Genomic DNA, 26,654 nt, shown 5'->3' with positions numbered 1-26,654 from the left:
TGAAACCGCCATTCTGTTGGTTTTCTTGACAACGCTCGTACTGCCTACCATTTTGTTGTTGTAATTCGTTGTATTTCGTATTGAGACAAGGTTTTCGATTACAGTGCCAAGTTTTCTACGCATCCCCAATCAAGTGCTCTGTGTTTGTGTGTTGTATTGTTTTTCTTGGCTAAACGTTGGTTTTATTTTCGGACTTTGCCGATCGGACCCACGGCTCAAACCTCTTTGCGAAGCTTCTTGCGTGAATACACGTTCAGTTTGCAACCGACCGGTGCACCTTCGTTAACCCGTTCGAGGATTCGTCCGCGATTTCGCGTACACGGTTCTACACAGGATGAGTTCTGCGCCATCGAAGCTTAGCACTTCCCTAGACGAAAGCCAGCTCAGCCAGGTGCGGGAGTGTTTGGCCAGCTTCACGGAAAACAGGTAGGTGCCCTTCCGTTCAATGAATTCGGGTCGATCAAAAATCTCCCCCTGCACGGTCGCGTTCCGCCTTGGTGACGTGCTCGGTCAACAGCTGATCGCATCGGGTGCAGTGCAAGTAACCTTCGGTCGGCTCGGAGAGTAACCAGGTCAGGCAGCACAGTGGCCAGCAGTACCATAAGCACTTAGCCACCGCGGAGGACCAAGTGACGGTGTCCGCGTGTGACCGGGCGATGGGAACCTGCTTCGCACCACAGTTCGGACACTGGACAGGGTGGCCTCCGGGGCGCCAGCTGCTAATGGACGTTTGATAAAGTACCGACTTTTGTGACGTGAAGGAGGTTTGCGAGCGTCTGCTGACATTTGTGGGAGAGGGTTCACTATCATCCGAGCTTACACTGCTGACACTGCAATCGTGATTATCAATTGCCGCCCTTGAGCTAACCCGAACCCGGCGAAGCAATGCTTCAGCTTCTGAATCTTCGTTAGACCCATCGGCATCCGATGACGAAGCTTCGCTTTCTCGACGTGTACCACCGGTCAACGCATGTTCTGTTGGTTTCTTTGGGGTCTGAAATTCCATTGCCCTTTCGGGATGATCGTGCCGCAGGTGCTGCAACAGTTGAGCCGTGTCTTCGCTCAGACATTCGATAACCAATCCACAGAAGACGCACTTTACTTTCAATACAGACATCGCTTTGCATTTAATGACAGCTGGCTGGGTTTTTTTCTGTTCAATAACCATGTTTGTCTGAATCTTAGCAAGTTCTGTTTCAAACAAGCAGGCCATGCTGGCTGGTAAACGAATTTAATAAGAATTAATGACCATAAGCATCAAACAAAAATAATTCCTATCTGTATTTTAGAAAATCATCCTTGACGGTGCATCGAAGCCAACAGGCTCGTCCTTGGCAGTAATTTCCTGTAGAAGCTGCATTCGATACTCAATTTCCAGAAAACCGGATGCAAAGGAAACCGGAAAAACATCTGTTGTGCAAAGGACACACCCCCTGGGTTCGAAGGTTGTTGCCTGCCGTAGAATAGAAAGATCCTTTTCTTTCTTTTACAACCGGCGCTTCGCTACCTGAACTAGCACGCATTGCCATAGGAAGAAATCATCTATGCTTTCGAGATTCCGCCGTTTTTGGTCCTTCACGATTTTCTTCGATGCAAGCATATGGGCGAATACCGAGTCTCCTGTTACCACGTGCTGATTTGAAATGCATTTAGAACAACAAGCAAAGTAAAACACACTCGGGCAACGCACATGTTCAGTTGCTGTTGCATTCTCTCGTGTTTGAGAGATTTTTATTTGAGCTTCCACTAGGGCTAGAGCCAAAATGATGAGGCATGCAGCGCTATGTTTTGAAAAGGGCTTCAGTGTATGCGTGGCTGTTTCGACCGCGGGTATTGTTGTGCTATCACACAACTGTTGCATTTCGACCGTTTCAACCCCATCGAGCGCACGATGTTCAATTTAACGCAATTCCAGTGACGAATAAAATCAACACTGGGGAAAGGGGCTGCCACACGCATACTGCATAGCTAACCATCGGTTTGAATCATCCTCATCACCCCATTGAGCGCGGGACGTTCTGTCCCTTTATCTATCTGCAGCGGGAAAAGAAGAATCCATTGCACTCGTACCCTTCCAACATGTGGTGTACATTTTTCATCCCTTGGCAACGCGCGCGCGGACACATACACACTCGCACGGCCATGCCGGCATAGCACCACACGGCAAGCATATTTATGCTTCCAAAGGAGAGTATCCGGTGGCCCTACTTCGCGAGTAGATCTCGAAAACGATATGCACGCCGGGATAGATCCCCGTTGCCAGAGTACAAACTAGCCACAGGCACATGCATAAACATCTGGTTGTGTGTGTCTGTTTGTGTGTAGAAAGACACGGGAAGGCGGCGTAACCGACAAACGATATCGAGCAAACGTGCGCTCTCAGTACTTTGGTGAGATTTCCTCCGAACGGTTCTTCCGTGGGGTGGATCCGCAACAGCGTTCACGGTTGGTTCTCGACGGCGTGCAAGAAAAAATCACCCATCTTCCCGGGAGACGGACATACGGACACAAGTAGTTAACACATTATTCGCTGCATTTGTTGAACGTTTGGTGCACGCTTTACAGCAGTTTAATAAGTAAAAGCAAAATAGGGTGCAGGAGGAAAAATATAAAAACCCCCAACCGCGTGTCGGGAGATCATTTTAATCAGCCGCAAAAAAGCTAGTGCGTGGTTTGTGGATTGATCAACGAGGGTGAAAGTGTTGGGAGCGACGGTCAGTATCGCGGTTATATGGTAATATTCGGCCGTAAAGTAGAACCGAAACGCCGAATAGCTTATCATCGCTAAGCTTGGAGTTGAATGGAGTGAGATAGTCCATCATATGTGTTCTGCTCCGGGCGCAATATTGTCGATGTAGGCTGTTGAATGGTGTATCATAACGTTATGTACCAGTCTCCATAGTTTGAGTGAATGCCGGAGATGATGAGCTCAGAAATGTGACGGGCTCAATCTATGCAAAATAAACTAAACCCTGTTCACTTTCCTTCATAAGCCAACTAAGTATCCAGCGGTTGTGGTTGAGAACAAGCAGAAGCTTAGAATTGAACCAAAAGTGATAAAAAAAAGAAGTAAGAATGGGACAATGCGAAGGTTCTCTAGTTCGCGACACGGTTTTTAAATCATGGAGAACATCATCCCCCCGTGCAATGCTGGTAGTAGTTAAGGAAGGCAAAAAACTAGAGATGTAATCGTGAAGGATGCTGGCCACAGACTCTTTATGCCTCGCACTCTCAGCACATCTTCTTCAGCATCCATCGATCATGCGCACATGAGGACAGTGTGTTTTCTTCAATTTCCCACCATCCTAGTGCGCCATGTCATGGTACCTACGCTTCCCACGCGATGAAAAACTACCAGTACCACGTGAAAAGGGTGGGAATCGTGTTATAATAATTTTCATGGCAAAAAATTTACTACCAATTGTAAACTTTCTTCAGTTCATTCGATAACAGTTTGTGCCATGAATGTTCAAAATGCAAACGGACGATTCGGAGCCGTTAAAAATATTCTGCCATTATCGCGAACCAAGCGTGTTGTGTGTGCCAATTTGTAAACAATAACAAGACATTCGGATGTGTGTTCGTGCGTGCTTGAACGCATTTGCAAATTTATCGCACAACAGAACCATAATTCTGTCCACAAAAGGATTCTCAATTGTGACAATTGTTAGAGATTACCAAGCACATCTATCGTGGTACGAAAGTGAACGGAAAGGCAAGCGTGGCGTTAATCCTCTTATCCCATACTGTCACCGTCGCGATGGGCATAGGAAATGTGTTCAAATCCACAAAGTAGACAAGCGTGTGTCATTACTTGCATTGCAAAACTGTTCTAGATAAAGATGAAATGAGCGGTATCTTTCTTCAGTACAAAGATAAGCAGCCCTGTTGCAGTAGTACAGTGTCATTATACGCACCGAGTGCATCGCGTTTCTTTTCGTTAGCAGTAAAACCAAAGCCAAATCATTTCCCCGTGTGGTCGCGTTCCTGTGATTCGTGATGTGTGGACCACAGCAAGGAAAGGAGAGCACAGCAGACAATGCCTATTACGATAGGCGCCGCCCGTGGATGACCCTGGCTGGTGGTGTTGGTGGTGTGGTGTTGTGTTGTTGGTTAAGACCGATGAGTCACCAGAGTCGATTGCATTCGTGGATTTCGCCAAGAAAAAGGAACGCCTTTAGTAGACGATACGTTTCTATCGCAACTCACCGTCATCCTCATTTCCCCAAGCATTTCTCTCGTTCTCTCCGCTTCTTAGCTTAAACCTACCCCGGTTTTCCCGGGTCGAGAAATTTGTGTCTAATCCCAAATCGGTCGTACGTGCCGAAGGGCATGGGAAATGCACAACAAACATCAATTTTCATTGCGTCGCAGAATGGGAAATAAACCTTCCGAGCTACACAAATACGGAGTCGGCGGGTGGAAGGTGTAGCGATGGGGCCACGCAGTGGCCAACCCAGGGTTAGTGGTCAAGGTTTTCCCTTACGCGGGAAATGTAGAACAACACCCGTTTGTGTGTGGACTTTAGGACCACGAACAACCCATATTGAATCGATGACCCTCTCACGTGTGGAGAACATCGCGACTGTTATTGACGATCGGTTGGATAGAAGTTCTATTTCTGAGTTCATCGTCAGCCAGCGGTGCGGTTGGATTAGAGGGATCGGAACGTGGAAAACATGATCCACAAACATCCATTAATAGCATTTGTTAGGCTAGGAGGAATGAAGCCGAGATTGGATTGTGGAATGAAGATTAACATTCTATTGAATACCATGCAGCTCATCTCTTCACCTACAATGTTTGCGCTTCAAACGTGGCTTCAATTTATTTGAATAAACTTAATAGTCGTGAATGAAAATAGCAGGTGATTTTGCATACATTCTCTCACACTTTGTTCCTACGTTGTTTGAGCAAAAAACATGGAAAGAGACCTTCGAGCATCCCTAATTTAAGATTAAAAATTCTTCTCTTCTCTGAAGCTCACGGTTCTTTGAATCGTTGCAATTAATCTGACGTGCTTTAATTAGCTTCACTAAGCTTCGCTACTGCTAAGTCTACTCAGTCTTAGTACTTAAGATCGTTAGGGATCTCCGCATAGCGCTCGGGATGAAGCCCAAGAGATACCTCAACTGTGTGAGGTCGTTTGGTGACAGGAAAATGCATATCCGATGACACACAGCGCTTGCATCGCCCGTGAAATACGGCCACGACTTCCTGGAGCCGAACCGAGCTGAAAAGATTGTTTCGAACGTTCATTCTGAAGCTGTCAGATTTAAAAGCCGGTCTCCAAAATCCGCCCGTCTACGCATTTTGGAAACAAATGGCCGCGACAGTTCAAAGCCCGCATCTTTATTTCGAAAAAAAAAGAGACGAAGGTAAGGAGCAACAGCATTCAATCGGGGTAAAGGAAACTGGGGAACTCGGTACTGTGAGTCGTTTTTGAAAATATGGTATTTTTAAAAATAACACCACCTTCCACGCTCCATACGCACACACAGACGGAAATTTTCGGTCGAGATTTTTCGACAGAACGGGCCCGCTTCAAACACACTAGGGACCAGCTTTTGAAGCACCGGATGTGTCCCCTACGGCCCCGGCACGTCGTTCTGGACCGGCTGTCGTCGGATTGATTGCGCCTACGTGAGCTCATCGCCTACGACGACGTCCACCGTCGCTTGGTTGCGCGGTTCCGTTTCGGTGCCAATCATAACAAACTATAAATTACCCGTAACTTATATCGCAGGAGCCGCTTATGCTGCCGTGTCTTCTTCTTCAATAACGCGCTACCATGGAAACGTCACGATTTTCAAATATTCTCTCCAGCATCCAACGTCCTTTTGCAAGCGAAAGTAAATCCCCTTTTTAGGGGTTAAGATATTTCGGTAGAGCGCTTATTCAGCGGAATCCCTGGAATTAGTGTTCTGAACGGATGACCACCCATTGGTCAAATTTAATGTATGGGTTTGGTTGCATTAGCAGTGGCCAATGGGATTACATAAACTTTTTTAATCCCAACTTGGTGAGATATTTTTCATCCATGTTATGCTCCAAACGAGTAGCATCGAGAAAAAAAAGCAAAATAAACATCACCACGGAAATAGTCATCACTGTTCGAATTACAAAATACTAAAAATGTGAATCTGCTATTCCAGGATGTAATTTATACCCTGAGTATCTCTTAAATTAAGAGGGAAGCCAACCAATCAATTCGCATGATTTTTTTTTCTCTAAAGATATCTGATTTCGTCAAGCAACCCCCGTCGAAACACAGCAAAGCTTCCCGCTCCGTGAAATTACCTTCAATCAATTTCAATCGACTCCGTTGGCACGTTTTCTGCCACGTTCTGCCCTGCCAATGCCAGTGGTGATAAATTTGGACGTATGCACTTAAAACTATCTTCCCTCTCCTGGGGAAAGATTTCTCCCATGCCAGCACTATCCATCGTCCGTCTCGCCGGTAGCAAGTCCCCATTAGTTTCCAACCAAATTCTACTGCCGATGAAAGATAAGCCGCGATCACGGAATCCCTTCTGAAGGGCTAGAGGCGTGGACCCCACACTCGCTCTCTGCACTGGAATGAGGTGGAAAACCTTAAGTCGACGTCAGAGTATTCTTGATCACTCGAATCCACGCTGCCTGTATCCATCTTGCACCACCATCGCGTGGAAATCTTCAAAAAACTACTTGCAGTGAATGAGCTGTTTATTGCATTTTTCCAACGCCGTGTGGCACGCCCGCTTTGATTGGCCGAGAGCTGTGCGACGAGTCGTCGACTAAGATGTCTAAATTTAAAATCTCCCAGCCAAATGCTGCGTATCGGCTGCTCTGTCGTCCTGGTCCCGTGCGTGCGTGCGTGATTGCGTTCGTGCATGGCCGGCTAGAAAACTCACCCCTCGCTCTCTCCCTCTCTCCCGGGGGAGGGGACAATCCCTTCCCCGAAGTCCATCGTCGTCGGGAGACGACAGTGAGTCGATCAACTGCTTGCCACAGCCACGACCTCACCTAGGATTGCATTGCGTGGCTGGCTTTTGGCTGCCCGGTCTGGCCCGAAATTGACGCTGCCTTTGGGTCGGTACGGAAAGTTAGAAAGCATCCGCCGGCTACTAGATTCATACCGTAGACGCGTCCCTCGTCCATCCCGCTAGTCGCGTGAAGCAACACCGTATGCACGTTTTTCGATTGAAGTCCAACAACGTGCAGTTCAGTTTGGCCGTTCCCCCTTCCTTGCTGCCGGTCGAACGAACATGGGTGTGATACCGAGCGACAACCAAGCAAGTGGAACAGAGAGGCAGAGGAACAGTCGAGAAGGAAGATCGCATCGAACAACGCGCGTCTCCGGCAGAGGATACTATGATCGAATGTTTAAAGAAGGGCTTGGCTGGCGTGCACGATTGCTTCGATCGCAATTTGAGTCTGTCGCAGCGACCCTCCAAAACATGCGTTGCGTAATCGCAAGCTCCACCATCGCATCCAACCGTGTCGCTACGTAACCCACCCCCGTGCCCCGTCCGGCAGGTACTTCCGTCCATCTCAAACCCACATCCGCCGAAATGTTGCGTACGTTCCGTTCCGTTCCGAGCCGGTTGACTTTATTTTGACACCCCGCGTCCACCTATGCCCACGCGACGAACGCGACCTGCAATATATGGTACATCGATTGAATGCTAATTGTTCGATCGTTTACCGATCGATGTTGATCGTCGGTGCGTTACCAGCGTGCGCCCACGTGGCCGAGTTCTCTTCTTTGCGCACGCGACCGGTTTCCGTGCTGCGCGTCGAGAATTGTGTACCGGCGACGACATTGTTTTTGCGTTTCCAATTTATACCTCCACAACGAATTATACCAAGGCAGTCATGTGTGTGTGTCCTGTTCCCACCCTTTGTGGGTGGGTGCCAGTTGTGTGTTTTGGCCGATCTTGTCGGATGAGATGTGGCGAGATGCTTAAAGGTGTCAATTAGAATTAACTATTTCATGCTAATAAGGTCACACATGGCCGCCATGCCCTTTACGTTTCAACATTTCGATTCCAAAGTGGAATGTGTGGTACTCGTTTTCAAAACCATTGAGAGCGGTAAAAATGTGGCCGCTTAATATCGGGTGAATTACCACAATTAGTGCATTGAACCAGATACAAACTTTTGATAAATTGTCCTACAGAGGAGTAAATCTACCTTCACACATCTACCTAACATTGGTGGTTTGGCACCGAAACACAGGAGGAAACGCGTGCCAAAAAGTGGACCCGAAATTAAACCGAACCACCGGCGCAAAGCTATATAGCACACACAGATAGGATGCTGGCTTCAAAGTACACACGACATCATGACGCCACCCTAGCGCCCTAAGTCGCGCCATTCGCTCCAACAACACCCTGTTGCATCCCCTTTCTATCGGTTTCTAGAGACGTTGTGGTTCGTCTGCTCGGCTGGTGTAGAAAATGGGTGTGAACCGTTTTGGTGAATTCACCTTCGATCGATGTTCCATCTTTTGCTGGCGGATCGATTGTAAACACGGTCGTCGGTAGTAAGCAACGCCCCGAACTCGATCGTAAGATTTTCAATAAATTGCATGTTGTTTACTACAAGAGACTGCGGTTGAAGGTGGGAGTTCGCGTCTAGACGACGGCGATCCCCGGCGGAGTATCATCGGGTTTTTTTTTTCGGTGCCTGGATCGTCTGCACCAAACGAGTGAAGTTCCTAAATTCCTCGAATTTAGATCATCAGTCCCCCGTAGGTCACAGATTCATTAGTTCATACTGACACCTTTTTTTTATGCTCATCCATGTTTTTCGCGTAAGCTCTTGAGGTTCTCATTTGTACGCCACAGATCGATCGTATGATGAACCTTTCAAACAAACGATTTAATTTTCACTATTTTCATGCATTCTGTTTTTGCTCTAGATGGAAAAGTTCATACTGGCCAGAAATATAAATCATTCCCTTGCTGCACCGGGATAGTACGTTCGTGCAAATGCTGACCGCTCGCATTAATTTTCCCGCCTCCTCGGGCTGGCGAGTTCGATTTTCTCGTGTGTGGCTATTTTCGGCACAACGAAATGCCACTAGCCAAACCGCCAGCACTACCGTCGCGTTAACCTTCGGTAGAGAATTTTGAGCGATGTCCGGTTGGCAGGCCGGGCAGGTTGGTTCGGACGCGGTAATTCTGAATCCATTGGCTTGCGGCCTTCGCACCGTATCCGGAATGAACGGGATCAATACTCTCAGGGCCGCAGACCCACAATCGATGGCGAGGGAAGGATTTGATGTACAGGATTGGGTCTCATCTTGGATGTGACAAATTCAAATTCTACTCAAAGCAAGGGGATTTACTTTGCCTTACACATGTCAGTCACACATTACGTGGCCGTGTTGTTTTACCAACGGGGGAGGTGGTGTAGGATACTTCGAAGGGCATAAATGGGTTCTCCACACCATCCTCGTGTTTTCTTCGCCTAAGGCTCCCAAAAGTGGCTCCCATCGGGTTGCCATGGCTGTAGACCGTGCTGTAAACAAACGCCCCACGAGTCCCACGGCCGTCGGCCGAAGGACACACACACGCCCGGGGTAACTCATAGGAACTTTGGGGCTCGCGTGCTGGGTGCCTAGGACGCCCGGAACTGTTGGTAGCCGGCCTCAAATGTAGGGTTGGATCCCGCTAGAAACCGTGCCAGGTCTACCAGTACTGTGACCCACTTCTAGCTAATGGGATCGTGTGCGCACAGCTAGTCCCAGAGCCCTGCAGTTCGGTTGATACGGTATAGAGACTCGCGGTTCCGCCGGGACGCCGACCGAGAGCAGGACCCGTGTCGTCATCGCTGACGGGGGTCCCAGGACGCGTTGCGACACACTGTGTACCGCAGTCACCGGTCGGTCCGACGAAGGTACAATCGCGGTGCAGTGCTTCAACAGAGGAAGGAAATAACAACAACGGCGCACCGAAAATAACGCCATCACGAGTAACGACCACAGTTTGTTAGAGGTACGTCTTGATGAAAACGAGCGTTGAAGCAGGAAGGGTTATATGCCGTAGACGACTAAGAGAAGCGTACAAGAACAATGTTTGCATCCGATGAGTTGCTTGCTGACATTTAATGTTTGCGTCTACCGACGACGAGGTCAACTCACGACGTGGTTTCCCATAGAGAAACTCAACCTTTTCCGCTCGAGACGACCAAGCGAGCAACATGAGACGCGAGCTAATGAGTTTTCCGTTTTCCCAATCGGTCATCATTAGAACGGGGAAGATTTTAGTGAAACACCCATCACGCTACGGAGTTCCCAGGATGGCCAGCTGCCGCAGTCGGGGTACAGTTTCATACAGAAGCTAGACCGAAGGTATTTAAACGTTTGTTTACGTTAGTTACCAACAAGAAGTTATAGAGAAAAAAAAACATGAGAGCGACAAGCAAAGGCAAAAGGTTCTGTAATGGAGTGGCCAGTACGTCATAGTTTTGCATCAAATCGGAAGGCAAGCCCACCAGAAGGTCAGCGAATGCGATGCAGTAAAATGTGGACCTATGTTTCCATTTCCCTTTCCACCTTCACAGGATTTTGGGGGTTTATAAAGCTTGTTGTTTAGTAATCGCGATCGTGTAAACAACATCCCTAATAGATTCCGTTCCGCAGCCCCATTTTCCGACGGGTGTTGATGGGTGAAAATCTTGAATGCGAAACTTTTGTCATCAGTGTTTCATATTCCATTTTCGGTGAGCAATATTCTTCAGTGTGATGAAAACCAGCCCTCTCAGGTGGATGTAACGGCGCAAAACGTATTCTATGGCCTTTTAAGCGCCGAGAAGTACTGCACGTGGCCACATCTGTTTCGAAGAAATCCCTTACTTTATCTCACTCTGTTCTCCTTCCCTTCACTCGATGGACCCCAATGTTCACGATCGTCATCTGGTACCAGTACCAACTCCTCGATCACAGGCCTTGAAGGTTGCGTTCTTGTGTTCGGAGAGTGTTCGGGTGGGAAGTTGGTGTTGATGGGTAAATATTAATGTTATTGCATTCACATGCACCGTACAATGTGGTTCTTTTTGACGCTGGACGCTTTGGTGAAGCAAGAAAATCCATGTCTGTCGGTATATTCCGCCTCACTTTCGCCCGGTGGAACGTTCGTTGTAGAAAGTTCGTAGTTAATCCCATCCCGCAAACCATCGGCATAATTCTTGCCCACACGATCCCTCAACTCATGTCCCTTGACGTCACGATGAAGCATACGATGTTCCGTCCGCACGCGTGCGTGTGTTGCTTTCGGGTTTTGATTTGTTTGTCCTTTGGCGTTTTGTTTTTATTACTGTCCACGACAAGCGACACCAGCCCGTGTGACCGGCTTACGGGGAAAACTTACGGAAAAATCGCTGCCACGAGCGGTGAGGCAGTAATATTTAATTTCGAGTACGTCGTCGTCAACCAATAATTCTTTTTTTTTTCCATGATCCAACCATTTTTAATCCACCTCCTCTCGCAATGTTTGTGCGGTGGAACAGTTGTAATTGGTGTTGTTTGCTGTTTGCATTGGGCCGATATTTTTGCTTGTATTTGACCGAGCGGAAATTGTTTCCGGTGTGGCGTACAACGGAGGCGCCAGCAGTCCGTCAGTTGGTGCGCAGGAAATGAACCTAGATGTTGGTGCATTTTCAACGCCAACAGTCACATCCTGTGCGATGTTTGCTTTCAATTAAAGTATGACATCAGAAATCATGTACATTACATTTGTGTGCTAGCTTTTGCGTGCTGAATTCGATACGATATTGGGCATGGAATGAAATCATCTTTCAAATGGAAACAAATCTTCGTTGAGGTCATAAAGTTCCTTTTGTCAATCACATTTTTACATCCAAGGAAACCTTCGAAACGGATGTTAAATAAACAACCGAGCCCCTCCCTACACGTGGTGCTTCGATATTTTTGGATTGAATTTATTACAGTTTATTTTTAATAATCCCCTTCGTGATTAACATTTTGTCTGCGCTCGAAAAGATCCCAATGATCATCGATATTAAGATTGGGATCCCCGAACAGTTCCTTTTTCCCGCTTTAATACATTCATCAAACTACATTCTGTTGTATAAAAAGTGAAGTATAGTAGCCTCCTCTGGTATGATTTGTGCTGGAACGGAAACGATCGAACTTCTATTTTCGGGGCAGCATGTGGTGGGCCAATTATTTTTCATAGGTAAAATAAACACCTTCTTCATCCGCCCGGTCATTAGTGCGCCAGGTGGCCGGGGGAAGGAGGTGCTGTGGGGTAAAGCAAATAATCATCGAATTCACGCGCGCACCACCAGGCGCCTCCACCTGTGGCCCATTATCCACGATCATCAACGACGTTGCGAATCACAGGAATGCCCGTATGGAATTTCGCTAATAATGTTGCTCATAATTCGCACACACACACACATTTCCAGACAGTGGAAAACATTTTACAATCTCACCCTTACTATTTATAGGCTTTATAGCAAGCGCGACGGTGTTTTTTAACGGTTTTAAGCAGTGAAATTAAGTGTGCGTTTACGTGTATGTGTTTATGCGATCGTACGCGGTCAGTCAAGAAGGAAAAAGTATCTGACATGACAGGTGATTTCCCGACAAACCGCAGCTGAACCGGCAGCCCATCCCAATCGTTCGTTTGTGTTTTTTGTTTTGCCTTTTTCGGGGAGGGTGGAAATGATGGGTTCAAACATGCTCGTTAAAAACTCGGTAGGAAATCATCCGTCCCACGGTCCGGCCACGCTGTTTAGCTGACCGACGCAGCAGGAGCGAGGAACAAATTCGCCCGTGGGTGGTGATGGTTTGATGGTGGAAAGAGGTTGTTCGAAAAGGAAAAAAAAACAGAACTCGATAAGAACATTTTCGGAACGGGACCACCACATGCAGCAGCAGCAGGAGCAGCGGGAGTAGTTTTTGAAAGCGATCAATTTTTGATCTCGATGTGCCAAAGAAAAAAGAAGTGCCCAAACCGGAACCAAAGAGAGAGAAAGAGAGGGAAGCGAGTGCGATCACCAAAGTATACAACGTGCCATCAACGGGAGGTGGTTCCCGGGCTAGTAGCAGCGTGTTAGTAGGAGTTAGCAACAACAGCAGCGATCGTGTTGGAGCACCAGCATGTCTGGAATATTCAAATACACACCCAACCGGACGGCCACGTCCACGCCGAATCGACGATCCGGGCTCGGGACCGGATTCGGGTAAGCTTACATGCATGCATTCGGTCGGGGAACACGATCCCCACCGGAATCTCATAACTCATCATGCTGTTTTTCGCCCACCCCCTCGGTTGGGGTTTGCTTCCATAACATCTTAACGGAACGGGGTTATTGCTTAAAGGTTCTTATGCGTCCATCCCAAATCGAGAGCACTTTAGATAACGGACTCGAAAAAGAAAAAACTTCCAAAAACCAGATTCGGGGTTTACGTAACTCCTCCAATACTACTGATAAGTTGCGAAACCGCGGCAGCGCTTAGTAGTGTGCCACTTAGTTTAAACCTTATCTTGATGTGATCGGCCAGTTCGATGTGTTTCACAAGCAACAAGATGGGGCACTTAAATAACTTTTAACGTAACACACAAATTCAGGCGTGTTGCAATCCTTTAGTCTTTTGTTTGTGGTTTTTACATACGAAAAATTTATTTTTGTTTCTCAGACAAAGATAGAAAAAGTTACTCGGAACTGATATTTAGTCACAGTTTATAATTTTCCAAACATGTTACAACAGGAACAGAACAATTATAATTGATTTTTATATGCATAACAACATATACAAGCCTGGGTATGCGAAATTCATGTATAACGAAACACTTTAACACAAAAAATAGGTTAATTATAAAACGCATGAAAAAACATTCGATAACGCAAAATCGTCATGTGCTAAATTAGCTTACTAGTTTTTGCTAAAACCATCTTAAATACAGTACACTCCCGAGGGTCCTGTTTTTTTGTTTTGTTAAAATATGAACCCAGGACTGCAAAAAATGTTTAATCAAATTTACCGGCTTTGGTATTACTTTCAAGACACTAATACTACCTGGAAGACATTCGATAATGCTTTTTAGCTCCGTCCATTCGTATTGCTTTGTTGATATTTTTCACTTTTACGCATTATCGACATTACGAGATTTCCCTTTCCACCGCGAATAATTGAGAGTCGACTGTAATTTTAATTTGTGCAAGATTGTAGTTGTTTTACTGTTTGTTGAAAAGGGGAAAAAATACTGCATTGTATGTGAAAATATTATTTTTAACAATCCAGGAAAAAAGAGCAAATGCGTTCCAACATGTAGGAATTGTATGTTCTATATTTATAGAAACGAAGTTAATCATAGCACAATTTAATTTACGGTTCTGAGAAAAGTCAGTAAGTCAGTAGTGTCTCGGAAGTGCACCGAGAGAAGACCGTCCTTCGTCTCCTTCGCGGGTCGTGGACAACTCGTGGCCCCACAAACTCGCACGCATTTCTGCAAACTGGACAATAATTGACTCAATTGGACGTGTTTTGTCATCCGAACCGTGGACGAGTGTCTTTTTCGAATCAGCATGTTCAGGTCATCGTTTGTGAATTCAGGCGCACCGAACCCCCCTAGACCACGGTATCGGAGTTGTATTTCCATTGACCACGGGTACAGCAAGTGCCGACCGGAGGATGGGCAAAGGTAAGCCCCGATGCCGGTCAACGGTCTCTTCTTCGCGCCGGACCGGAAAAGCGTCACATTTCAACGTCCTTGTCCGCACGCTGTGTGACATTGGCAAGAGTAATGCCCGCCCGACAAGTAGTGGCCCGAGTTGTGGTCATCCGAACCGGGAACTGTGCGAAATAATTAGCGTGTCTGTTTGTTTCTGTGTGTGCCGTTTTGCAAAACCCCCAACCATGTCTCGCTGCAGCTTCTTGCCGTTTGATGATCTTAATTAGGTTCAAGAGTAAACTGATCTGAACCAGCTTTCCTGGTTCGGGAGGGTTCTGCCCGTCTTCGACCGTACACAACGAATTCCGGTGTCGTTCGGGGGCTGGCTGTTCATCAAAAGGGCGTAGGAAGTGTGTTGAAGATAAAAAAAAACCGTTTGGTTAGGATTTCTTCTCCCTTTTCCAAGCCGTGATACCGTGAGCACCATTAAGAATTGGGGCGTTCTTCGTCAAACTCGATGGGTGGGTGGTTGACTAATCAAGTGAGTAATGATACCCCAGAAAAACACTGCCATTTAACGACCCGCTTGTCTAAGGGGCTTTATTTGGGCGGAAGCACCACCATCGAATACGTAAGGCACACCGCGTCGTGGCAGACATACGTTTCGGCTCCGGATCAAGAGATCAAGACGAATGATCCGCATCCATCAGCAGCAAATCCGGTACATCCAATCCGTCCGGGTTTTGCGCGTTTTGTGCCCCAGTGGGCAAAAACAATCGATTTGATTTAAAAGCACAGTCCCACCAAACCAACAGCCCCTTCGTAGGCACTCGCTCGCTCTCGACAGCCCACGCCTATCGATAGATTTGGGTCTCAAGGAGCGTCGTTTATTGTGGGTAGATATGTTATTGCATATGTCCGTTGACCTCCCTTGACTCGTCGAAGAAGGGAATAAATATGTCACTCTGGATGAGGAATCTTCAGCTCTCAACATCGACGGATGTTTGTTTATGCGCAATGCGCCGATATTTATATGATTCTTAGATTTATTTATTGTCGTTACCGCCACGTACTCTTGTGTTGGATGTTTACAAACGTTTTCCTTTTGCTTTATTCTTTCAGAAGTCCCGGCGTGCACCAGGATGCCAGCATGGACAATTCATGTAAGTGTGCGACAAAGGATTATGGTGTTTTGACGGGGCATTTAAAATAAATAATAATCAACGAATCGAGCTCCATGAAATGTTGCACAGTACAGGAAACAACATCGCAGATCAAAGTGTGCTATGTGCGAGAGAAAAGTGCCAATTCAATTTACGTTTGGATCACAGTATCCTTTGTAAACGGACATCACAAGTTTCTCTGGGTTTTCTTTCTGAAGTGAATTTTGATTTTCTACAGTTTTTATTGTTTGTAAAAAAATGGATGAAAGCCTTAATAGCAGGAGAAAATTATGGTGGACCGAACCAAGAAAAGCTTTGCCACGAAGATCTGTCAACAGTGAATCCCCCAATACTCCAAATGTTGGGATTAATCGAAATTTGTTGATCGGCAGCTTCGAAGACGGTACATTGGGACTATCTGTTTATGGCGTTGGAACACACATAGCGGGCACTTCCAGGGGCTGAAATGGGGGAAGAATTTATGATTGAATGGATGCTTCTTCTTTTTTTTTTCCTCCTCCACGCAGACGCGATGGGATTCCGCACGCCATCGATAACCGCCCTGACGGGACATGGTTCACCGGTTCAGGTGCGCTCGTTGCGCGAGAACGAGGAGGAAATATCTTCGCTGCGCAAGGAGAACTTCAACCTCAAGCTGCGCATCTACTTCCTCGAGCAGAAGGCAGGCATCTGCACCGAGAGTGACAACCTCGGGCTGGGTTTGACCAACTCTTCCTCCGCCTCGGGTGCGTCGTGCGATGGAAACTACGCGAAGCAGAACATCGACCTCAAGGTAAGCGCTGCACGGCCAGCCCTTTTAGGGTGCAAACTTCCACGGTTTACTGAGCATAGTTTGACTTGACGCTTCATCAACCCTTGTTGCAGGTCGAGCTGGAGTCGCTGCGGCGGGATTTACTCGACAAGCAGCAGCTCCTGTGTCAGGCCGCGAAGGCGATCGAGGTGTTGGAAGAAGACCACCGAAAGACGGAGGAGAAACATCGTGAGATGGTGGCGGACCTCAACAATAGGATCGAAATGCATCTGCTAGAGATAAAGTCGCTGGAAAAGATGGGCGCCGAGCTGCAACAGCTGAACCGCGAGCTGCAAAATACGGCGGCCACACGAACAGCACAACGGCCAGTACAGGGCGAAGAAGAGGAAGATGAGGAGGAGGAGGAGCAAGTGCCAGGATTTACCAGGGCCTCGAGTGCGCGGGAAGCTGTGGGCGAAAGTTTGCTCGACTTCCTCGACACGGTGCAGCAGCACAGCGAGATGAGCGTGCAGGAGAAGCTGAAAGCGCTGGACATGGAAAGTATCGTCCGGCAGTGTCAGGAGCAGAACGAAGATCTGAACCGACAGGTTGAGCAGCTGCAGGCTCTGATGGACGAGAAAGCGGCCACGATTAGCCAGCTGGAGGGGCAGTTGGGAGAGCTGCGTTTCGAGAATGCGGAGATGCGTGAAAAACTGGACGAACAGCCGTCCCAAGTCGATGCGGAGGTAAGTTTGTCAAATCGAAATTGAAATTTCGCTTAAAAGAAATAATACATACTAGCATGAAGGAGATTTCACTTTTAAAAATCTTGTAATGCAATAATTTGTCTAAAAAAGAAGGTCAAATTAATACTTGGAGGTTTATTTCTGTTATCAGTAGAAAAGCCCATGGTTTTTTATGAACAATATAAAAAACCATTTTACCGAATGTGGATTGCATAATTCAACTACAAATATTCTTACGGAATCATTGATGATTTCATAGCATAAACCTCTTCTTTCATAATTTCGACATTGTGGCATTAATGAAAGGAGTACAACTATCGCTTTCTTGTTTTTAATTCCCCCTTTTTAAAAGAAACCATTTTGCAAAAGAACAACCTGCCGCCCGTATGCTCGAAAATCGCAAACTGCGTCTCTCCGCTCCTGCGGACGAGCAGTGAATCGAAAAGGGTCTATAAAATATTTTGGACTGCCCCAAGAAACATGTTTCGAATGTTACCCGAACAGAAGGCATGAAGAAGACCAGCGTGTTCCCGAATTCCCGCCGAACAAAGCACGTCAAAATGACCAGTTTGTGCCGTGTCACCATTACACCGTACAACCCTACATGATACCACCGAAAGGCGAAAACTTACTCCAACAATATCGATGTGCCGAACAAGGTCTGGAGGATTATCTGAAGGAACGAGCGGGAAAAGAGAAGGGACCTTGTTTGCAAAACTTGCCCGCTCACATAATTTGCCGCTCTCTGATTGACGATTTTGTGACACAGTTTTTTAGCATTGATTCATCGCCCATCGGTGGGAGAAGCTGCTCTACATCTAAAAATGGGAACGAAAACAGTGACATAGACAAGAACGCGACACGTTGGCCGTTGCTTCGGTGGCTTCTGCAGAAAATTTCGAATGATAAATAACCATTTGTGCCGAACGCTGTGGTACGGCATGGTGTTACGGTGAAAAATTGATCCCACATTGAAAAGAAATATATTTCATAAAATATGTACATAAAACACATGTGGGTTGCAAAGGTAAATACTGCGTCAATGATTGGACTCTTCGACATCTTATTTCAATTACAGATTGATCGACTGAAAAAGCAAGTTTTCGACATCCGCGCCGAGCTGGCCGATAAGGTGTGCGTGCTGGACGACACTGAGACGAAGCTGAAGGAAAAAACGGTCGAATTGGCAAAGTCTTGCAAGGTGGTGGAAAAGCTAATCAAGACACTATCGGAGCAGGACAGAGAGATAGCCAAACTGAAGCGCAACTCGGTAAGTTGGTGGGAGGGGGGGGAGGCACCGGCCTTGTCCTTTCGATGTGATAGCATATTTTACTATAAAATTAACGCTACCTTCATGCGTCTTTTGACTCGTTTTTGCCCGAACCCTACTCCCCTTTGGTCTCTGATTGATCTCCCCACGGTAAAGGTAGCCGAGATGAAGGTTCATGAAGCCAGCAGGAAGGTATTTTAGCTTTCCTTTTTCTAAGTGCAGCACTTTGTGACCAATGCACCAAATTGAGGGAGAAAAAAAAACCTGATCTAAATCTAGAATGTTCACATTTTCGTTCCCGTAATGTTTACTCAAAGTTTTTGTAATTTTCTCAACCCTTTACGATCCACCAGACATCCGTTCGAGGTGCAAAGTCTAGCGTCAATGCAGTCGCAAATCGTCGCTAGGCCGGTTTACAATGATTACTACCCAACCCCTATTCAAATGATTTTTTTCGTGATGAACTCTTATAGTATATTGTACTCGCTACCGTATGAAACATTTTCCTATCTCGTGTGAGTAATGTTTACTTTCGATCGCTGAAACAAATGGCTTTATTCTTGGTGGTGGCTGGATGATGGTGGTGTGTTTCCCGTTTGTGTTAACATTCTACCAAACTGGTTTGATTTTCCGCACAGTACAATCCAATGAACAACACGTATATTAAGCACACCTGGGGTAAACCATGTGTTATATCGTTTAATACTCATTCCTCTATTTGTTTGGCTTTGGACATCATGTTCATTTTACCATTTCATGTGCGCTTATCTGGAATTATGACCGGTTGTTTTGCAGAACATATCACTACCCTCCGAACACGGCACGGCTGGCACCAACAGTAGCCTGCACGAAGTGATCGAAATCGTCGATCAGGATCGCAAGCCGGTCAGTCAGGCCGAGTACGATGCGTTGGCGCAGCGAGCGAAGCTGCTGCAGCAAAAGAACGACACGCTCATCCACAAGCTTTGCAGTGGCGCGGGAGACCACCGGAACGATCGCAACATTATCATCAAGCAGCTGAACGATGAGCTGATACAGGCGCGCGAGGAGGCGGAGAAGGCCCAACGGTGGCGCAAAGAGTGTGCCGACCTGTGCGCCATCTCGACGCTGCGTCTCGAGGAGCTGGCGGGCTTCCTGGACTCGCTGCTCAAGAACAAGGAGTTCGTCGGGACGCTCTCGATGGATCGCCGGCGGGCCATGCGGAAGGCGGTCGATCGGAGCCTGGATTTGTCGCGCAGCCTCAACATGTCCATCTCGGTGACCGGCTTTTCGCTGACGGCCAACAACAGTCTGGCGCAGTTGAGCTGTCTCTCGGGTTTCCTTGAGCCATCGCTGCGGTTGAACGAGAGCAGCCATCTGGTCACCGGGGAGGATGACGCCGAGCACGACAAGGAAAATCGAGCGGCTAACAATGGTGGCGGTAAAGTGCAGGAAGGGGTCGGCAGCAGCGCGACCACTCCCCAGACGAAGCAGATGATCGAAACACTGCGCGCCGAAAATAGGGCTCTTCGTGGGGAACTGTTCGAGCACCAGCAGCAGCAGGCGCGCAACAAGCGCCGTGAAAGTAAGGAACGCAAACCGGTGCCCGTGGCCATCGAGCCCATATCTGACTCGGAAGCCTGGTCCGAGCCGGACCGGGATGTGTCGTTGGCCCGCATTGGATTGGAGGACAATTCGGCGCTGTTGAGGCAGAAGCAATCGCCGGCGGGTGTCACCGCAACCGGTTCGATGGTTCTCTCTAGCTCGGGTACCGGTGCCGGAGCCATGCTGGAGTTGAGCTCCACCTCCGACAACGAAGCGGCGACGGGAGCCGGTGGCAACGCCGCCGTGGCACATAAAAGCATTTCCGTGCTTGAGTTCAAGCAACTGCAGGAGACGGTGGCGGTGTTGAACGGGGAGCTGCGGGCAAAAGACACCACCGTGCAGCAGATCGAAGCGCGGCTAGCCGAGCTGGACGCGGAACTGCAACAGGAGCGCACGAGACTGGCCAGCGTAGAGTCGGAAGCCGACGGTAACCGGCAGGCGTCCGCTCGCTGGGAACGGGAGGCGCAGGAATCGAGAGAAAAGGCTGAACGAGCGTCGGAGCGTCTCCGGCTGCTCGAGAACGACATCCTGCTGAAGGACACACAGATGGAAAAGCTGCGCAAAGAGCGCGAACAGGCCGCCGTCGATCTGCGTGTGGCGGAGATGAAGCTGGACGCGATGCGTGCCGAGTACGACGACATGCAGCAGCGGCACAAGCACGAGCTGGAGGCCGCGTTGGTGAAGCAGCAACAACATCTGGACGAGCTGCGCCACAGCCTCACGGATGCATTCCAGAACGAGATGCAGCTAAAGCAGCAATCGTTCGATACGGCGCTTGCGCAAAATTACATCTCGAAAAACATCCACCAGGAGAAACTGCGCGAGCTGGACGAGCTGCACTATCGGCTGGAGGATGCGCACAACGATCTGGCCACGATGGCGCAAACCGAGCAAGCGCTACGAGCGCAGGTGACCGAAGCTGAGCGTCTCGTTGCCTCCATGAAGAAAAGCCTTGACGAGGCGACCCTGCACGCATCGAAGCTGGCGGTCGAGCGCACGAAGGCCCTGAACGAGAAGCGCCAGCTGGAGGCCGATTTGGGCCGCACCCGCAACGATCTCGAGCAGATGAAGTGTGAAAAGAACGAACTGAATCAACGGCTACAGGCGGCGATGGAACAGGTGGCCGCGGTAACGCACGACCGCTCGACATCGATCTGTGGCCGTATGCGTGACGCACGCAACTCGACGTCGGCCACCGACGAGGAACTTACCGCGGGCCGTCGACGGTTGGAAAACTCGTCGCCCGACCTGGGCATCGAGAGTGATCCGGGACGGTTGTCCAATACGGAGCTGACGTCCGCCGGTGCGGGAAAACCGACGTCCGCCGGTTCGCAGCAGCGCCCCCTACTCAAGACGCTGGAGTTGACGAAATCTATGTCTAACTTGCTGTTGAATCCGACACTGGAAGGTAAGTACGACGAGGCACACAATACGGCGGGCGAAATTATGCTACTCCTCAATCCCAAAGGGACAATTTTAACTCCATTTTTCATTCCATTCCTTTCATCATTTACAGTCAAAACCGAAGACGGAGGAGAATCGTCGAAGGGCGTCGGCAGCGGCGAATCGGAAATGACCACGGTCGTGAAGCACGATTGCGCCAAGATTGAGGCGGACTACACGGAACTGCGCCGGCGCTACAAGGAAACGCGCCGGTGCCTTACCCAGGCCTACGATAACATCAAGCAGGCCAACAAGCGCAAGGAGCAGCTCGAGGTGGACATCAAGCAGCAGATCCACAAGACCCGCGACGTGCTGCGGACGGTGCACAGTAACATGGACCCCGGCAGTGAGCGTCGGTAATGCGGCGGCCGCCGCTAGAGTGGCGTTCCGTCCATCCGTCCCGTGTCCACCGCGTACGATGGGGCCTTACTGCAAACAAACAGAAACGTTATTTATTACCACATCATTCACTCTTCACCCTCTTCAACAAGAATACTCTTTACTAACTCATCTTATTTTAAAATGTAATGTTTCTTTATTGCAAAAAAAAAAATCATTGCTGTAAATAGATTAAAAAAGGAGGTTAATTGAAGAGAAGTTTATTACTTCCTTTAATGAGGTCTTCGCGGAAATGGGGAGAAGGTTCGGCTAGCAAACAGTGGAGCCACTGGAGCCACGTGGACTGTACATTTACTGAACAATTGAACTTGAGAACCATGATGAACTTGTTATTAAGCATTATCCAAGGAAACACACGCGAGTGTAAATAAGTGAAGGATGAGGCAAAAGGAGTGAGATTTGGATAGAATGTGTCTAGTGTGGTGTTTATGTATGTTCCAAATACAATAAGAAAAAGAGCTAGGAGCTAGGAAAAATGTTGGTGTGCTGTGAGAAGGGAGGGGCAGAACTATTTTGAAGACATGACACGAAACTTGTAAAATTAATTTATCGTGTGTGCGATCGAATGATTGAATGAAGTGTGTGCAAAGCTGAAGTGCGAGTGAGGGCCATTTTATGATCAAATAAAACCGAGAACTTGTTTGATAAAAATATAATCTCTATAATGGTCAGTTTTTCTATTTTTCACTTAAAGAAATAACGAAATTAGTCGCGCCATTATCATTTGATTGACATTCGTTGCCTTTTTATTACTCACTTTTGTTAGAGGAGTTTAGGTTTTTTGGTTCCGCGCTCGCGGAGAAGGTACGTCTGCCTTCCTCGTGCCCGCCGCAAGGTAGTAATGTACGTTCGTTTCCATTTCTTTGTCGTTTCATTGTTTGGTTTGAATGTTTCACATAGTTGGTTTATCCATTTAAATCACAAGTCGTTCGTTGAATTTCATAAAATATCATCCTTACGCGTAATAGGTATATAGCATCTTTGGCGTTTTAAAATCTACTATATTTAAATGCAATACTTTTTTTTGCGTTAACGGCGTGCCGTTTTGTTCGTGCAGTTTTTGTGAGTGTGTGTGTGTCACTTGTGTTTGTGTGGTGGCAATATTGTGCAAAAGTTTCTTTTTGGTGTCGTCAAACGGAATATCGAAGCTTAAGAAATTTAGCATCATCATTGATTTTCTCTAACTCTACTACGTATCAAACGGTCAACTTTGTATGCGAAGCGCAACATAAATGCGGTAGTAACGTTCTATGCTCTGCTGCTACCATCTACATTTGCAATTTGAGGCCAAATCGGTCTACTACAATGGGTGTCTACTCGTTCATCTACGCTTATAGGCTTACGGCGCACGGCCAAATCGCTCGTTGCGAAAACCAAACACACACACAAACACGCGCGCTTCTCTCGGTGAAACGGGGGACGTGGAGCATTAAAGCTTTCTTGTGCCATTCCGATGGCCGCCTCTCGCTGTCTATATGGTTGGTTTCTAGGAAAATTCTACACAACATCGTCGGGGGGAAGCGTTGGGTGTTCCCTAACGGGGCTGCTGCAGCTGCTGCTGCTGCTGCTGCTGGCCGGAACTACCCTGGGCGTTGTTGAACTGATTGATAGCGACAATGTGCTTCTCCTCGTGGTACGTGCGCAGAATGTGCCCAAGCACGGACGACGTATCGTTGTCGCTAAGCCACATGGTCATCGTTGATGAGTTGTCCAACATTGAGATCAGTGCTAATGAGGAAGAGACAAATTGAACGAGTATTTTGTTTGTTTAACTTGAGCCCCTCCCTTCGTTACGCTGACCTACCGATAAACATCTTTGGATTTCCTAGGCTAATTTGTACTTGTGGTGAAGCCATGAGGACGCGCAGTATCGGTGAATCGTCGGGCAGCCCGTCGTTTAATCCCTGCACACTTTTGACCCGATTCCCCAGCAGCCACTCGCACTGAAAGATTAAGTTTGTTTGAGTTTGCAAGCTCAGTCAACGTGCAGATAGTCTCCGCAGCGGGTCCTTACCGCGGCAGCTTGATTGTTGTGGGTCGCAACAAGAGCCTCACGGACGCTTTCCTCCTCGAAGCCCATCTCACTGATCGAGATGACCAGTTCCGGGGCAGGAACAACGGTCTTTTCCGAGTACATGCGCACAATTTCCAGCAGTGCTGCAACGTTGTCTTGCTTTATCTGAACAGGAAGAAAGGGAAATCAAGTTATTTTACAAGCTTAAATGTGGTTCGTTCGTAAATATTCCTCCCCTCTCCTTACCGTGAAAGGATCCTTCGTTTTCGGTGACCCATTTTCGCCCTCACTCTCTTCGCCGGTTTCGCAACCCGCCTGTTCCGGCTCGTCGATCGACTGACCCGACGACGACGACGGGGTGGAGAATGATTTGGTGTCGTTTATGTCGGCATCCGATTTGATGCGTCCCCTCTGACTCGACATCGTCGGATTGCTGCCCGCGTCGTTCGTCACAGTCGTCGGTTGCATTTGGTTCGTTGTGACGCAGGAGGAAGAAGAAGAAGCAACTACCACGTTAACACCGGAGCCGCTCTTATCACAGTTGAATAGCTTCGCTGTACTGTCGTTCTGGATAAGCCAGTCCAGTGCCGCAGGAAAGACGTTTCTGAGCAAAGGAAACAACCACGAAGGTATTAGTATTTGTTTACTTCTTCTGCTTGTCTTTCGGGTCTTCCGCGGGAACATACTTCGTTATTTGTAAGGCCTGATTTATTTTGTCCAGCGAGAATCCCATCTCAAGCAGTGTCTCGACCGAGCTAATTTGGTGCCGTTTTCGATTGATTAACCGTTGGTGGAATAGGGCGATCAGTTTCTCCGCACACGGACCCGTCCCGTGCACGTACGCTGACGCTTTAGATAGCGAAATCATTATCCTACGTAAGTCCTGTTGAAGCTGCGGAAAGAGGTGCAAATGCATTAAACGATGAAATACTTAATTGGTTTTCTTCAAGCACGACACGTACATCGGATTGCAGCATGCCAAGATTAAAATTGACCGATGCTTGATTGATGCGAGAAAGCGGAATGTGGCGTGTTGCAGCCAGAATCTCCGCCGCCGAGGGTCCCTTCAGGCTTTCCTCCAATGGGGCCGGATCGATGCGTTTGGCGACCAAAAGGAATTCCTCTGAAAAACGAGTATGGATGTCACCAATAAAATCGACCCATGCTACGGAGGCTGGCAAACTCACCCTCATCCTGCACGTCGCAGTTGGCGAGTAGTTCGTCGTCACGAAAGATGCGCCTACTGTGCGAGCGTATGATACGATACCGATCGGCCAGCTCGTCCAGGTCGGACGAAAAGTGGGGCATCGTGAAGGCATTGCTGGCGAACTTTTCCAGCGCGTGCATTTTCAGCTGGCGCCCGTTTAAGGTACGAAGGACCTCCACATCCACCATGCCTCCCCTGGGACTGATAATTCGTAACGCAACCGTTTGTTCTGGTCCATGGCCAGCCTCCCCATCGTCACGGTGTGCGCTATGTTTCGATCTGTGGTTTGAAAAAAGGAATAGAAAGAATAGAAAGAAAAGAAAGCTTAACATAAAAGGTGCCCAATATTCGTTCATAAAACATTCATTTCCCTGCTCCCTTTCCGCGTTTTCCCAATCAACGAAGAGGGCAGTAGCTGCCCTTCATTAAAAATCCTAGTTTATCGCTGAAATCGGGCATTGCAAATATCTCTGGTTGATGAATATTTTAGCACGTTTACCCGACCCATCCGAACATGGTTGCTGCAACACTGATTCGGTTCGGTTCACACTCACCTGCCGCGGGTTCTTCTACTACCAGCTGTAAACCACCGGCCAAATATTTTATCCATTACGCCCGGCACCACCACTGCTGTTCGCGACTCACTTACCTCGAACGCCACGACCCACTGGCGGAAGAAGTCGACGGTTGCTGCGATGGATGTAGCTTTTGCCTAGCCGTCCGTTGCCCATGGCGATGTTTGTGTCCGTGCGGACGAGCATTCGATTGCTGCGATTGCTGCTGCTGATGCACGGGGGACACGTTGGTGGCGGGTGTCGCCGTGCCGGACGATGGTTCGCTCGCGGACGGAGCACCCGAAGTCGATGACGCAGAGCTGCAGCTCGATACGCCGTCGCCGGCCGTGCCGCGTGGTTGGTGTTTGCGTGACTGTTGCCATCGGGCACGCCGCTCGGCGAATTTTTCCCGCATCCACGGTATCATGTTGCGCGTCCTCGTCGTCCTCCGGATGTGTACGTTCGACGCGGCTCATAAATCGAAACCACCGACACGCACGTCGCGCACACACACGGGGCGACGTTGTGACCACGTTGTGTCGTCAGCCGTGCTGACAGAACTCCCGGACAATCAATAGCAACACGCTATCCATGCTGGCCATGCTGCTACTGCTGGTGGACGAACTAGGTCAAGCGTCATCCTGCTGCTGGAACCGTATTTCCGCCCTCTTCGTTCCCTCAACCCGCAGCCTTACTTAATGCCAGCCCGCCGTGACGAACGCAACGTTGTAACACACAACAGCCGTTTCTTCCCAAATATTCACGCAAATGCACACAATTTGGAATGCTAACAATCTGCGAACACTCTTTCCGCTTCTGGCTGGTCTGCTATTGATCTGACCTTTTTTGCCATTTGACAACCTTCAATGTTGTAGAGCGGTTGGTTTATGTTT

The 26,654-nt window shown here is 48.2% G+C and overlaps 2 protein-coding genes across 2 annotated transcripts; one reads left to right on the top strand and one right to left on the bottom strand.

Annotated features, from left to right (window-relative positions):
• Positions 1-208: 208 nt before the first annotated feature.
• LOC131289445 (centrosomin) lies at positions 209-22,131 on the top strand. Its single transcript, XM_058318707.1, has 7 exons — positions 209-426; positions 15,753-15,793; positions 16,321-16,586; positions 16,679-17,284; positions 18,369-18,560; positions 19,356-21,552; positions 21,661-22,131. The coding sequence occupies exons 1-7, from the start codon at positions 335-337 to the stop codon at positions 21,945-21,947; spliced, it is 3,681 nt and encodes a 1,226-aa protein (XP_058174690.1). The 5' UTR covers positions 209-334; the 3' UTR covers positions 21,948-22,131.
• A 1,389-nt stretch (positions 22,132-23,520) lies between these two features.
• On the bottom strand, positions 23,521-26,502 carry LOC131284374 (ubiquitin-associated domain-containing protein 1). The gene is made up of 8 exons (XM_058313229.1): positions 25,857-26,502; positions 25,188-25,486; positions 24,963-25,123; positions 24,687-24,892; positions 24,247-24,604; positions 24,001-24,165; positions 23,791-23,929; positions 23,521-23,714 (listed from the first exon to the last, which is right to left on the bottom strand). The coding sequence occupies exons 1-8, from the start codon at positions 26,186-26,188 to the stop codon at positions 23,521-23,523; spliced, it is 1,854 nt and encodes a 617-aa protein (XP_058169212.1). The 5' UTR covers positions 26,189-26,502.
• Positions 26,503-26,654: the final 152 nt, after the last annotated feature.

The sequence above is a fragment of the Anopheles ziemanni genome, chromosome 3 (assembly GCF_943734765.1).
Source record: "Anopheles ziemanni chromosome 3, idAnoZiCoDA_A2_x.2, whole genome shotgun sequence".
In the NCBI taxonomy this organism is placed as follows: Eukaryota; Metazoa; Arthropoda; class Insecta; order Diptera; family Culicidae; genus Anopheles; species Anopheles ziemanni.
Note: the sequence above shows the minus strand (reverse complement) of the source record. Positions and strands in the feature narration are given on the sequence as shown.